We start from the raw sequence: 13998 nt of genomic DNA, 5'->3' as shown, positions 1-13998 counted from the left end.
CGTCGGCAGCAGAGACAGCGCGGGCTTGAAAGGGGCAGTGATCCATGGGCCGGGGAGAGGTGGTTCAGGGAGCAGTCCCACTCCGGCCCTCTGCTCCAGCTGCCTGCCGCAAAACCCTTCGGCACGGCCCAATGGCTCCACCGACGGAGCCTCACAGCTCCAGGGCAGCAGCCTTTTTCCAGCTGTTGCCTTTTGCTGCAGCTGCTGACAGGAAAGAATTTGATTTTCCGCTCTAGATTGTGCTCCCCAAAGAAGGATTTTCTGTGCCTGACTTGTAATGCCAGCTCCTGCTGGCTTTCTTCAGGGAAGTGACCAAAAATAGGCTCCAGACCCAAGAAATAAGCCCCCTGAGCTTTCAGCCTTATGGCAAGTGCTCAGCACTCCAGTAAAAGTGGTGCTAACGTGACATGTGCCAGCCTTAGGGCCCTGATTTAAATAATTTTGGAGGCCTCAGCAGTCAGGAAACCTTCAAACTAAGCAGTCCTGGTGCCCTTTTAACCTGCTGCCTGGCACAGGAGCCTTCTCCTGCAGCCGTGAGCACATGCATTCCTTCACTAAAAAACCAAAACAGGCTGAAAAGGAAAGTTCTGGCCAGTACATTCATTCCAGAGCAAGTGCTGGAGACGGTGAGGACTGCACTTAAACCCCAGCACTGGCAACACGACGAGCGACCTTCCAGCCGTCGCACGGTTCCCATTTCTTTCCCATTCCTCGCGGAAAGACCCTCCAGCAGCGAGCTCTCACCTTTCCTGTTGGATCTCACAAGCGACAGGATCACCGCCTCCTTCTCCCTTCCCTGGAAACCGTCAACTGATTTAACTTCTAGTTCTGGGTACCTGTGGCAAAGGTGCTCTCTTAGCATGTCCACCTGAAAAACACATGACAGGCCTCTTTTAAAGAAAAGCTTGAGGTGAAAAGGATTCAAATGGTGCCATTTTGGTAAAGTTCCTTCCTCAAACCCCTAAGGATGAGCATTCGCATCCCCTGAAGGTCAAGTGCCAACTCCAGAGGCTGGAAGTGGAAAATACCCATCTAATGGCTCTTCCCTCCATGGCCTCAAGCTCCATCAGTGTGGGCAGTTGGCCTCAAGTGCTGGCTACGGAGTCTGGCTCTGCTGCCTTCCACCTTCATCCCACTGAGGACATCCCGGTGTTGCTCCTGAAGGCACCTAGAATCCAGCTCCGTGAGTCTGCTCCACATGCGTGCGGAGAGAGGAGGTGCCAGGAGAGGGTCAGCTCACCTGAAGGTTGTAGGGGGCTACGACAGCCACGTCTCGCGCCTTCACGCCGGCCTCCACCAAGCCCTGGACGTGCAGGCCGGCCAGCTGCACCTCCCCTAGGGCAGAAAGCAAAGGGACGGTGATGGGAACAGGCAGAGGCCGCTGCCACCAGCTCGGACGTCGCCGTGGCTCGGAGGCATCCGCCCACCTCCCCCTAAAGGGCAAGGAAAGGTTAAGGAAAGTCCTGGGTGGAACGTGGGGGTGAGGATTCCCAGCCTGGCCGGCTTGGCTAGAGGGTGGCGTGCTGCATGGCCCCGCTCCAGGGCTGCCCAGCGCTTCCTTCTTGCCTTTCCAAGCCACCAGCTCACTGGAGAGCTTCTGAACAGCACTTGGCTCTCTCTGGCCTTCCCTATTAATCCAGGAGATCAAGGATAACCCAGGCAATAGAGTATCCTCCCTCTAAAGCGAGACCTGAGGCCTCACTAAAAATTCAGTTCATTCTCTATGCTGCAATTGAAAAAACCTCCACCTTTCCTTCTGACTCCGCTTTCTCAGTCCCCGCGTTTCTAAACCCCGGAGTGACTTTACCCCGTTTTGCAGCAAAACACAGGTATGAAAACCAAGAAGCACGCTGCACACCCTCAGCGTGGCCCAGTGGCCACCCTGCTCTGCTCAGAGTCCTTTGGCTTGAGGATTTACAGAGGAAATGATGTCTCTGGTAAGCCAGGCTCCCTGGGGACCCACCCCTGCTCCCCGCTCGGGGGTACACCTCTGGGACAGGGCTCAGCTGGTGCAGGGGCCAAGCCCGTGGGAGGCTGAGGGCGTCAGACAGTTCCGGCCAACACAGTTTTCTGAACGACGGTACCTGGATTCCCTTTAGACTGTTCCTCTTCCAATTCCAGCTCAAACAGGCCGCAGCCTGCGGTGTCTATCAGCAACAAGGGAATGGTGGTCTCGTCGGTCGAGGTGACACCCGGCAGGTCCCTGCACAAGGAATCAGGGACAGGCAACAACACTGAAATTACACCAAAGGGCGGCTCACCCCCCCCCAACGACACTGCAAGGACAGAGGAAAACCAGCTGGATGCTGCTCCCAAGGGACCGACAGCAGTGTCCCATGGGGGATCTGCACGAAGACTGGCTCTGGAGGTGGTGAAGAACGACAGGAACTGAGAACTGAGGTTCCCCCTTCTGCTCCGCCAAGCTCTGGATCCCTCTGCATCTGCCGCTAAGAGCGCGTCACCGAGGGCGGGCACTGAGCAGGACCTTCAGCCCCGGGGGGGTTCCCCGGCTTCCAGCTCCAGGCTTCCTGTGCTCAGCGCCGGGACAGCGGCCCCATCCAATGCCACAGCAAGTCCCAAGAGGCCCAGGGGAGCCTGGCAAGGCCAGAAAGCCGTAGCCGAAAAGCCGTTACTGCTCTCACGGGGCCGGCTAGCAGCGCCAAGCGCTTTCTCGCCAGCCAAGGTCAGGGAATGTCCCGTGGGTGGTAGTGTCTTGCCGAAATGGTCTCCCACAGGGAAGAGGTGCAGACCTAGGGAGGCATGGCAGCTGCTTCCTGGTTCTTCCGGTGTTGAGAGGGAGAAGGAGTGCCTGGAGCATTACGAGAGGTTTGGCAGCCGTGCTGCCGGGCAAGAGAAGAAAGCGCAGCACATGGAACCACAGAGGAATTGGGGTTTCACATCATTCTACAGCTAAACCTGCTGCATTAAAAAAAGATAATTCCTAAACCATATGTCAATAGCCAAGGAAGTTGCTGGCTGAATCCATAGCCTGGGAAGAGGATGGGTGATGGAGGGCAGGACCGGAAAGCCTGGAGATGGCAGGAGAGCTCTGGAACAACGACGTGTTACCGTACATCACATACAGATCATGGAGAGCTGTGACTCCGGAGTCTGCAAATCCACAAGGCAGATGGCGAGCCACCCAAAAGGAGGATTTTCCCCAAGCGACTGGCAGGGAAGGGAGGGCAAAGGCAGTTCCCAGTGCCAGACAAGACCCCTGCTGCAGCCTCTCCTTCCCCAGACTCCCGGCCTGTTCCTCTGTGTTTTTATGGCCCTCGCTTCCCCTGGATACGGACATCACTCACTGCAGTGACAAAAGTCTCTTCTCTCGACTGAAACTCCTTTTTCTCCTGTCTGAAGCTCCTGCTGTTGCAATGCACGGCTGGGAGGTACGGAGATCAGTGCAGCTACGGCAGGGAGCCAAAACGCTGCAAAAGAACTCGGGATGCAGCTTCCTCAGTCCCATGGCAAGCCAGAGCCCCAAGGAAAAGCTCTTCCCTGGCGCTGGGACCGGCTGCCTCCATCCAGCGACCGGATTCTAACAGAGGCACAAAGTGCCTTCCCAGCTTCCAAGAACCCCAAGGACCAGCAGCCAACTTTACTATCCATGGTCTCTGGAGTGGGGCCGTTTCCAGGTGCCATTGGTGTTTCCTCACCTGTGGAGGGCATGACAGGTTTATGTCCCTCCCTTTGCAACATCAAACCTCACAGGCTCCCCCGCCCCTTTCTACCCGCCCTGCTTGCTGTCCTACCGCTGTCCACGTCCGTGCAGACAAAAGGCACTGAGCCAAAGCCAAGTGGAGACAATCCTGATCCTTTGCCTACCCGTGCTGGCCACGGAAAGCCCCTGCAGCACCTCTCAGTGCCAGGAAAAACCTCGACCCTGGGGCTGTCACTTCAGAGGAGCAATTATCTACGTGAATCTTTCAGATGAAAGAACTCGTGCTCTCCTGAGGCAGTGAGATTGCAGCAGAATCGGCTGTTGCCTCGGGAAAACCTGCCCAGCGCTTTGCCATCCTGTCAGGATGGAGAGGAAGGGCATTTCTCCCACCCGCTCCCAACTAGCCCAGCTGCAGACAGCAGTTTGCTCCTGGAGAGATCCTCAGTCTGTGACGACAAACCAGGCTGTCCCTGCAGCCAGAGGCTGGCGCCAGGCTCCAGGTAAGGCTCTGGGGAAGCCAGGCATGGCCCTGGAGTATCCAGGCACGGCCCTGGAGTATCCAGGCTCAGTGCTGGAGCATCCAGGCATGGCCCTGGGGCACCCAGCACCCTGTGCTTCCTCTGTGATCCCAGCTGGGCGAGTTGCACGTCACAACCCAGTGTCATTCTGGATCCCAAGCATCTCCCAGATCTGGGGGGTTCCCCATATTCCCCATCAGCGAGGGGGCGTTATCCCCAAAAGAAGTGCCAAGGGAAGAGAAGCCCGATGCTGTTCTCAGATAAAAACCGACGGCAGAAACCGCTGGTGATTTTTCAAACCATCTTCTGCCAGAGGAGTCACAAACTGTGAACGTGAGCAGCTCTGCCTGCAGCCTCCCCAGCTGAATTGCGGAGATGTGAGGGGGGTTCTGATGGGCTTCACCACCATTTCAGAAGGAAGGGAGATTTGGGAAGGAGGTTTTGCTTCCATGGAAATACTCTGCTCCCGAAAGGATACCGCAGGAAACTGAAATACTCAGCTTTGGCTGCTTTCTGGGAACGCCATGGGCACGTGCCGGCCTTCTGCCGCCCTAGGATGCTTCTGCTTGTAAGAGAGTGAAGAAGGAGCTGTCAGAGAATAAAACTTACTTATTTCTTGATCAGGTAAGGGATTAGGTGAATCATTTGGCCGAAGCCAACAAAAGACACAAGATGCTCACAAATACCACAAAGGAATTTGCATCAGCAACCTGAGCATGAGAAGATTGTGGGCCACTATCGAGCTCCTGCGTTTTCTGGTCTTCTACAGCCACAGAAAGGTCACGTGGCCCAGTGCCTGCACCCAGGATTGCCGGATTCCTGCCCTTTTCATCCCTGGAAGCGTTCAAGGCTGTTGATGGAAACATCAACATCCCGAGCTGCGATGGAAATGGAACACTAGTCACCTCCTTGACATTCCCAAGGTCAAGGGAAACCACTGCAGACAAGGAACGGATCCCATGCCCACAGACCTGCCGCAGGTGCCGTCCTGGCAGAGGAACTAGCCAAGCTGGAATGGGAATCAGGCTTTCTGATCTTTCTGATGGCCATGCTGGGACACACGCTGGCCCGGATAATCCCATGGGCACGCGGGACCACGGCAGAAGGCTGGTATCTTGGACCTACCCTCAGTGAGCACAAGGATATTTTGTGTAGTTGCTTACCCTATCAAAGGAGGAACCAGGAAACAATTCCATGTGACTTCTTGTTACATAGGAAAAAGGACACCTCCACGCTCAGTGAAATAAAGGATGAAACAGAAATGCTACCGGGGCACTGGAAAACGCCCTCAGAGGGAAGGGACAAACCCTGCATGTGGTGGATGAAAAGGACAACTCTGCTCATACAGCAGTGAGGAGCAAGTCCCTTACCTGAGCAAATGCTGGGCCACCGACGGGTGAGCGGTGAGCCGCCCGCCGTACATCTCCGAGGACGCCCAGTGCATGATGGCCTGGTGCATTCGGTACTGCACCGTCAGCATCTTCACAACCTTCTCCCCGTACCGCTCCATCAGGCGCTCCATCAGGCTGAGCGAAAGGCCCTCGGCAGCAGCCCTGCAAGGGAGGAGCACAGTGGAGTCGGACGCCTGCCGCGAGGCGACGACCGCGGGTATGGATGCAGCCCTCCGCCGGCTGAAGGCCGGCTGGAACTGGACGCAGGGGCTGTCAGGTACCGGCGTGAAGCTGCAGTGCTTCGGGAAATTAAATTGGGGTGGGAGGTTGGACAGAGAATCACGCACCTGATGCTCAGGAGTATCTATTTTAAAGTACCTAAAGTAAAGCCAGGAAAGCTAAAATTACCAAAATAAGCCCAGGGCAGCCAGTATTTGCTGCTACCCTGGTTTCACCTTGCCTCACACGCAGGAAAAGGCCGTATGCTTGAATGCACCTTCCCAGGAAGGAGGCAGGGAGACCGGGAAAGATCCCAGTGAGGGAGGATGAGGCCCTGCTGCTCTGCACAGGTAAGGCTTCCTCCTCCAGCTCCTGGAAGAAATGCCACACATCAATGGTGACAGCTGTAGCCAAGTGGAACCGAGCGTTTCCAAGGCTTTTCTGTGCCCACTGTGGTGTGAAACATCCTCCGTGGGCTGGGTGTGCGGGGCCAGCCTGCCGCGTAGGTGTCACGAATGGCCATCACCAGGGGACAGAGGGAAGGGTTTCCCATGGGGGATGGAGCTGTGCCCACAGTCATGTTATTACTCTCTTAAGATAATTGGGTTTTTTGATGTTTGCATAACTTGAATATTAAAAAAATCTGTTGCTTTCTAAACATACTCTAAGACAAATAATACTACTTTAGACAAAACTGCAAGTTCCCTATGGTTTTGAGAAGATGGCTTGTCTGGTTTTCCTTTTTCAGCCAAAATTGAAGAATTAACATGTACATATTTAGTGAATACAGTTTTAGAGGTGTTAAATGTTTTAAGAAAAATCTCCAGACATAGCCCTTAGTATTAAATTAATGAATTAAATGTTTTATGATGAACTTATAGCTGCAGCTGCTTATTCTGCTGCTTTCTTCTCAGACATCCTAATTTGTCTTCCCAAAGTGTTTTTGAAAGTGTGGAAATATCTATGGGACATGACATTATTAGACACGGCTCTCAAAAATGTTGAAAAGCTGCTCTAGTTGTTCCTTTCTATTATTTATGTGGTGATAGGTTCGTTTGGGGTTTTCCTGCTTCCCTCTTGCTCCCTACTCATCCTCTGGGTAGCTGGTTCCCTCCCTAAGAGAGAGAAGGAGACACTGGTGTGTCTCTGATCCCCGCTGCACACCCCGAATTCGGGCAGCACAGTCTGGAGAAGGATGTCTCTGCCTTTTCCCACCTCAAACTCCGTGTCACGCTCTGGGATGGCTACAACAGGCCGAGGCTGTATGGACATGCCAGGTATCGCTGTCCTGTGCTTTGTGCTCTGGGCTTTTCTACCCCAGTACAGGTTTAAGGGGTTTCCCAAACAGAGAGTAAGGCTTGCAGAACTCCCCCTTTCTCTGGATATGGTGGATTTTTTCAAATCCTTGTAAATACGATGGAGGAGGGAAGCTTGTTCCTTCCAGCTGCGGAGGCTACCAAAGAAAACCGAGGCCTGACACTTGCTCTTGGAAATCCATTGGGAGCTGACATGCAAATCAGCCAGTGACTGAGCCTGGGGGACCAGCACGAGGAGTTGGGATGGTGGAGACGTCCACGTTGGCTGCAAACAAGACTGCAAAATATTCCTGTGCCTAAGAAACTAGTTGAGAGCAAGAGGTGTGATAAATATCTGCGGATATTTGAGGAGTGTAAAACCAAATTAATAACCCAAGCTCTGATGTGGAAATAGATTAATTAGGATGTCAGAAAAGGATGGAATGAGGACTAACATGAAAACAAGGAAAAGAAATGTTCCTGTCAGACAGCAGAAAGTGTCCTGGCAGTGAGATGCCTCTGGGAGTGGGCCAACACCCGGGAGGAGGCTCGAAGCCGACATCCGTGAGCTTCGGAGCGGGCTGCCAAGGGGGGAACTGCAGGGGACCGGCATCTGCCATCGCCGGGAGACCTTGCAGAAGAAACACACCCAGCACGGAGAAGACGAAGGTGAATGTACTGCGAGGTGTGCAGGGGGATGCCCTCCGCATCCTGAGGTAACCCCAGGTAGGCCCAAAGGGAGGCAAGAGCAGCACCCTTCGGCCTCTCCACCAAAACCCCCTTAGCCTCAAGTGGAAATAACCTGATGATGGTAACTGAGAAATGCTGGATCCGTGGAGGGAAAAGCAGGCAACAAGGAGGTTGGTTATACCAGACAGGGCCTGGCTCCCCGGGCTGAGCACAAGCTGTCTGATCGTGTTTGCAGGATGCAAAGCATCGGAGAATCCCTCCTTAACAGCGGCTTCCCACTTGAGCGGGACTGACTTCGCATACCGTAGTAACAGACGGTCCTTCTGTCAGCCCGGATTCATCCCCGCGAACTTCAGACCCTTCGCTGAGGCCCCGAAAATAGAAGTCCACCCACTTCAGGCCTGCTGTCATCAATGGAGGAGAAGGGGAAGGTAGGCGGGAGGTTTGAGCCCGCTGCGTGAATCACCCCGGCAGCAGCTTACCGTGTTCCATCATGCGAAGGGGAGATGGCAGGTGACTCGGTGCCGTAAATACGTCCCTGGAAAGACCTCACAAGATGGAGGTAGAAGGGATCTGCCTTTGCGTCGCGTCTCGCAGCCCGAGGGACCGCGAAAAGCGCAAAGCGGTGCTCTCCCGCGTCCGCTTTACGCACAGCGCGCGCCGTGAAGAGGAGCGTTGGGTCACGTGCCTCGGTCGAGGCAGCAAACGCCTTTACTGGGCAGCAATTAAGGACGGGGCCGGGGTTCAGGTCGGTGCGGAAGAGAGCTAATCCCTGCTGAAGGCGTTTAGCTGAAAAGCGACTGCATTCCTCAAAAGAGGTTGTTCTGATCAATCACAATCACAGGTTTTGCGTTTAACTCGGAGGCTGTCGAGCCCAATGGTCAGCTGCCCCGGCCGGACCTCCCTGCGCATCCTCTCCATCACGGCCTGGCTGGGATCTCACCAGACCGCACTAGAGCTCGAAAGGAAGAAACCCTTCTCCTTCTCGCTTTCTACCAGCCTGGCGCGTGTCGGCCCAGGTGTCTCTACAGGACAAACGCTCTGCACCGTGCTGTTTAAACCCAAACGGTCTGTCCAAGCGCCCTCTGCCCTACAGCGCGGCAGACTCCAGGGAAACGCTGGTCTCCTGGAAAGAGGAGAGGGGAATTTTGCTGTTCCCAAACATCGGCTGGGAGGGGACGACTCCAGACGAGTGCCTGCCTGATGGGCACCCACTCCCACTCCTGCCTGCAGAGATAATGCCCACCAGTGTACCCGCCTGCAATCAATACCCATGGGGCTGCTGCCAAGGGCTCCTGCTGAGATGGAAGGTAAAGCCATAAATAGCTCAAAAAGCTGCTTTTTCCACTTGTTTTCCTGCATTCTCAGCCATCCAACAGTCAGCAACGGGCAAAGCTTGGAAACACCCAATCTGGATTTTACTTAACCAGATGTCAAGCTCCAGCAGTGAGGGGAAGGACGGGAAAGGTGGCCTCGCAGACAAACACCAGCCTGGGGTTCAAGACACCCTGCTCAGCCCTAGAAGCCACCCCAGGTTTCCTGCGTGACGTGGGACGAAATGGAGAGAGCAATCCTTCTCCCTTCACGCTGCTTGTTCCGATCGTAACGGGGACCACGTGCCTAACACAACAGGGTGTCAGCTGGAGTTTTCCAGTGCTAAACGAACAGCCCTCACTCATAAACACCGAAAGCTGGGTGCTCTCTGGTTCCCTCCTGTGCAGCTTCTCTTGTGGCACCACCATGGCCGAGTTCCTACTGTGGCTTTTCCCTGAGTGCATGAGCACACTCAGGTCTCGGCTACATTATTTATTTCTACGGAGCTGAAGATCTCCCGGACTCTCACACTTTGAGGGATTTGCTTCCCAGTAGCTAATAGGTTTCCAGAGTTGCCTGGGGAACTGAGAGAAGACCGGCCGGCACAGGCAGCAGCTTCGGAGCAGCTTTGCCTTTTAGGCTAAACCAGAGACTTGCCTGGAGAGCGGCAGCATGAGGACACAGCCCATAATTCCTCCTGGTAAGCTGAAATCAGCTCAGCTTCTTGCACTTCATCTTCCAAAAGGCAAGTGGCTGGGAGGCTGAGCTGGTGACTGGTGTCTGGTCTGAGCAGCGCCTGGGGCGTGGACCTGCTGATGCCTTCAGCAATAATTCTGTTTAATGCAGCAACCCCTTCGGACCGTAATTTACTGCTAAGCCAGGCCGAGTCGCAAATCTGTCAGCGCTCCTGATCCAGGCCCACGTTCTCTCTGCGGACTGATTTAAAATCTACTGAACTGCAGGAAGGGCACAGTGACACCGTGTTTAAACTTCGCTAGGGTTTCTCACCCAAAAGGAACTGCCCCACAAGAGACGGGAGCTGAGCTGCCCGCACAGCTGCTAACCCTGCCACGGCTGGAGAGCCACGAGATCTGGCTTCTACCCACGCTCTCCCTTCGCTGTGCAAAGATCAGTTCTTTGTGCAGCGAAGATTCTGGAAACACGGAAAGAAAACATGCAAAATCCACAGGCTCTTTTTAAAGAAAAGCAGTGAGAACAGCGAGGACAAACAACTTGGTGCAGGTCATACACACGGGATCATAGAATCATGGAATGGTTTGGGGTGAAAGGGATCTTAACGCCCACCTGGTTCCAACCCCCCTGCTATGGACAGGGACACCTTCCATAGCCCAGGGTGCTCCCAGCCTCATCCAGCCGGGCCGTGGCCACTCCCAGGGATGGGGCATCCACAGCTTCTCTGGGAACCTGTCCCAGTGCTCCCACCCTCTGCGGGAAGAATTCCTTCCTCATGTCCCATCTCCATCTGCCTCTTTCCGTTTAAACCCATCACCCCTGGTCACGTCACTCCCTGCCCTTGGGAAAAGTCCCCCCCAGCTTTCTTGTAGTCCTCCCCGGCACCGGAAGGGGCTCTGAGGTCTCCCTGGAGCTTCCCTTCTCCAGGCTGAACAAGCCCAATTCTTGGGCTCTAAGAAGCCAAACTGTTCCTGATGGAGAAAGAGGACACCATCGCCTCTGCCCGCAGGAGGGATGCAGACTTGTGGCAGCCTCCCACGGCAAAGTCAAATGAACTCAAACCCGAGGGAGAGAGAAGCACAGCTCCTCAAGCAGGACGAGGAGATCCAGGAGATCTGGACCAAAGGGGTCCTGCTGCTGAGGAGCTTCTTGCTGCTGACTCCACAGCGCAGCCCCAGCAAAGGCTGCTGGCATCCTCATCATGAGGGAGCAGATTCAAGCAGCTGGGCAGGTGACGTAATGTTTCTGGGGCTCTTCTGAAGACAATCTGCTTCCTTTCGAAGAGGGGCCAAGCCTGACATCAGCCAAGCATTAGGCCCGATCACCCACGGTAACAGCACTGGCATTTCTACTATGTTTTGTCCTTAATCTTGGGAAAATAAGGCTCCAGGCTCTGTTCTGGGGCTGGGCAGCCCTGCCTGCCTCCCCAGAACGCAGCTGCTGTCTTGGGAGCACAGGGACTGTTGGGGGAGCGTTTCCATCCACCTAAAAAGTACCTTGCACGTCAGCAAGGAGTTCTCCTCTACTGGGAATAGTTTTGTTATCTGACTCGGCATTAAAGCAATGCCCTACTAATGGAAGGGAGGCTGCAGCCCCCCACCAGCCCCTGCCTGCTCCCTCCCACCGTAGGCTAATAACACGTCAGCTGAGCACAGCCTCTCCCCAGCCCTGCCCAGCCATTCGGCTTCTGCGTGGAGGTAAAATCAGTTATTCCCAGTCTACAGAGGGGGCAAACCTCGGCACCGAGACACAGCCTGCCGACTCATGGTAGATAAACAGCGAGACAAGAAGGGTGAGGGGTTCTGCGTAGGCTTTTTGCATCCCTCCAGCCTAGACACCTCCGCCAGACAGTGGAGGAGTGGGCTCATCCCCTGCCAAGCCCTGCACAGCAACAAGCATTCGTGCACCCGACAACGGTAAATGAGATGATACAGCGCCTTAACGCCACACGCAGCATCTCTTCACCACCTGCAGGGAGCCGCTGCCTCCCCTGGATTTCTCATTTCCTCAGCTCAAAATTCAAGTGCGATTATAGATACTTATCTTGCTCATTATTTTTTGGAAGCAGAAGTGTATGAAGTCAGCCCTATTTCTCCGCTTCTGCACAATGACGGCTCAGTCATCCCAGACCCGGAGCGAGATAAACACGCACACATTCATGTTTTAAAGCACCCAAAGGCTCCCCAGGACCATCCCCGCGAAGCACAGGCAGTTTACGCTAGCCACAGATCTGCTCCACAGACTAACCGTGCTGAAGACGCCCGCTGCAGGCATCGCGAGGTTTCCAGTCACTGCGGTGCGTGCGACGACGCAGCATCTCGGTGGGCCAAGCCCCACGTTAATCCGTTAAATAACCAAATGTGGAAGCACAGCGGCAGAGTTTAATAAAGGGAGGAGAAGGCTTGGATTAAACTGAGGATGAGCCTGGATTCACCCTGTGGAGGCTGCGGCCAGTGAGGAGGAGGTAAGCTGGGCTGCTCTTCTTGCCAGGTGCAAGGAAACCTCAGGAAAAACAGATCATCTGGCTTAAACCCAAATATTTTAACGTTTATATATAAATACTGGTCAGTGAAAGCAGAATTTGTGTCTCTGCTTTGTTCGCCTTCTGTTTGCTTCCCATTTCCCTCCTCTGAGTGGCTGATGGGATTGTTCTAAACTGGTTTTTGAACAACTTTTCTAACCACTCTGAGAATGACTGCGTAACAGAGAGCAAACCCAGAATCCAAGCACAGCGCTGCTAAGCACGCGGCATCGGAAAAACATCTCTGCTCATCACACCTCTCGGGAGGAAACGTCTGCCAAAACACACACGATCTGGAGCAACGCAGCGGCAGTGCAGAGTGTAAGTGCCCCTCCCGAGGAGAAAAACCCAGGCCGACGCCGCAAGCTCAGCGCACCGAACTCCCTGGGGCCGGGCGCGTGTCCGGGGCCTTCCGGAAGGATGAACCAAGCACACTGACCCACCCCAGCAGCACCAGCCAGGACAGCACCTGCCGATGTCATGCTCCCTGTCCGCTGTTTATCCCAGCGGCACCTCCCCTGGCGCAGGGGCCGCGGGAGGGTCCCCACGCTGTTACCGAGGTGACACCTCCATGGTGCTGCGGAGCCACGGCTGGCACTCCCAGTGTGACACATCTCCCCGAAACACGGTTCGGCGAGAGCTCCTGCCCGTTCCTGCTGCCTCGCTGCGCTCGCCCTCCCCGTCTGCCCTGCGCGTTCTGCAGAGGATCCTCTCCACTGCGAGCACATAACTCCTAAGTAAATGTGGGACGTGGGCAAAAGGCAATCCTGGAGCTGGGACTGGAGTCCCTGATGCAAAACGAGCACAGCAGTGTCAAAGGCATGCAGCTCCCCGCTGTATTCCCACTGCGGATGGCCAGGATCTGGTACGGAATCACCTCCTGTTGCTGCCGTTTGCTTTAGCAGCCCTACCAAGGTAACCCACCTGAGGTTATTCCTCCAAAACTCGATCCAATGCCCCAACTTCTGCAGGCCACATCTCCGCTCCCGCACGGATGAGAGACTCCCAGGTGGACACACCTTTGAGAATTCCCCAAAATTCCAGAGCGGGGCCAGAGGCTGCCTGTCTGCCAACTGGGAACCCTTGCAAGCCCTGGAGCCGGTGCCCAGCAGACACCCATCCGCAGGAGAGGCGCCGCTCCAAGCCGGCCATGCGCGTTTCGCCATGGTCACGTCCTCCGGCGATATGAAAAGCTGCCCAGCCGGAGCCGCGTGAAGCAGTGGCTATCAGGAACACAGGCCGGAGGGAATTCTGGCAGCGTGACCAAACCCAGCCCACGGGAGACACCACCAAACAATCCCCGCAAAGCATCCTGACACTCGAGGCATTCCGAAGCATTTGGCTGCATAAATAACAGTTGGATCCGGGACTGGGAACCGCTTCTTACTTGTGAGAGATGATGGTGGGGGGAAGCTGTTTGTGGTCCCCGGCCAGGATGCACTTCGGAGCCTTCAGCAGAGGGATCCAGCAACTGGCTTCCAGGGCCTGAGCGCACTCGTCTATCACCACGAGGTCAAAGTGGTTTTCTGGAAGCAGCTTCAGGGGGCCGTCGGATGAAGCACCTGGTTAAGGGAGAAGGGGCACAGCTTAGCAGAGAAGCACAGAAGAAGCAAACAAACCCTACGTGCTTTAACTGTGATTGAGGTAAAATAACTGTATCATAGAATCATGGAGCTGTTTGGGTGGGAAGGGACCT

The 13998-nt window shown here is 55.0% G+C and overlaps 1 protein-coding gene across 1 annotated transcript in view; it reads right to left on the bottom strand.

Annotated features, from left to right (window-relative positions):
- Positions 1–13864, bottom strand: part of IGHMBP2 (immunoglobulin mu binding protein 2) — a gene marked incomplete at its 5' end in the record, with an annotated part of 19132 nt that extends 5268 nt beyond the window's left edge. Inside the window, 5 exon segments of the mRNA XM_010148595.1 lie at positions 745–868; positions 1241–1335; positions 2085–2203; positions 5550–5732; positions 13690–13864. Coding sequence (XP_010146897.1) covers positions 745–868; positions 1241–1335; positions 2085–2203; positions 5550–5732; positions 13690–13864 — 696 coding nt within the window.
- Between the last annotated feature and the right edge of the window lie 134 nt (positions 13865–13998).

This window comes from Eurypyga helias, unplaced genomic scaffold, assembly GCF_000690775.1.
Source record: "Eurypyga helias isolate BGI_N326 unplaced genomic scaffold, ASM69077v1 scaffold24263, whole genome shotgun sequence".
NCBI classification, from domain to species: domain Eukaryota; kingdom Metazoa; phylum Chordata; class Aves; order Eurypygiformes; family Eurypygidae; genus Eurypyga; species Eurypyga helias.
The sequence above is the reverse complement of the archived record's forward strand: the minus strand, read 5'-3'. Positions and strand labels throughout refer to the sequence as shown.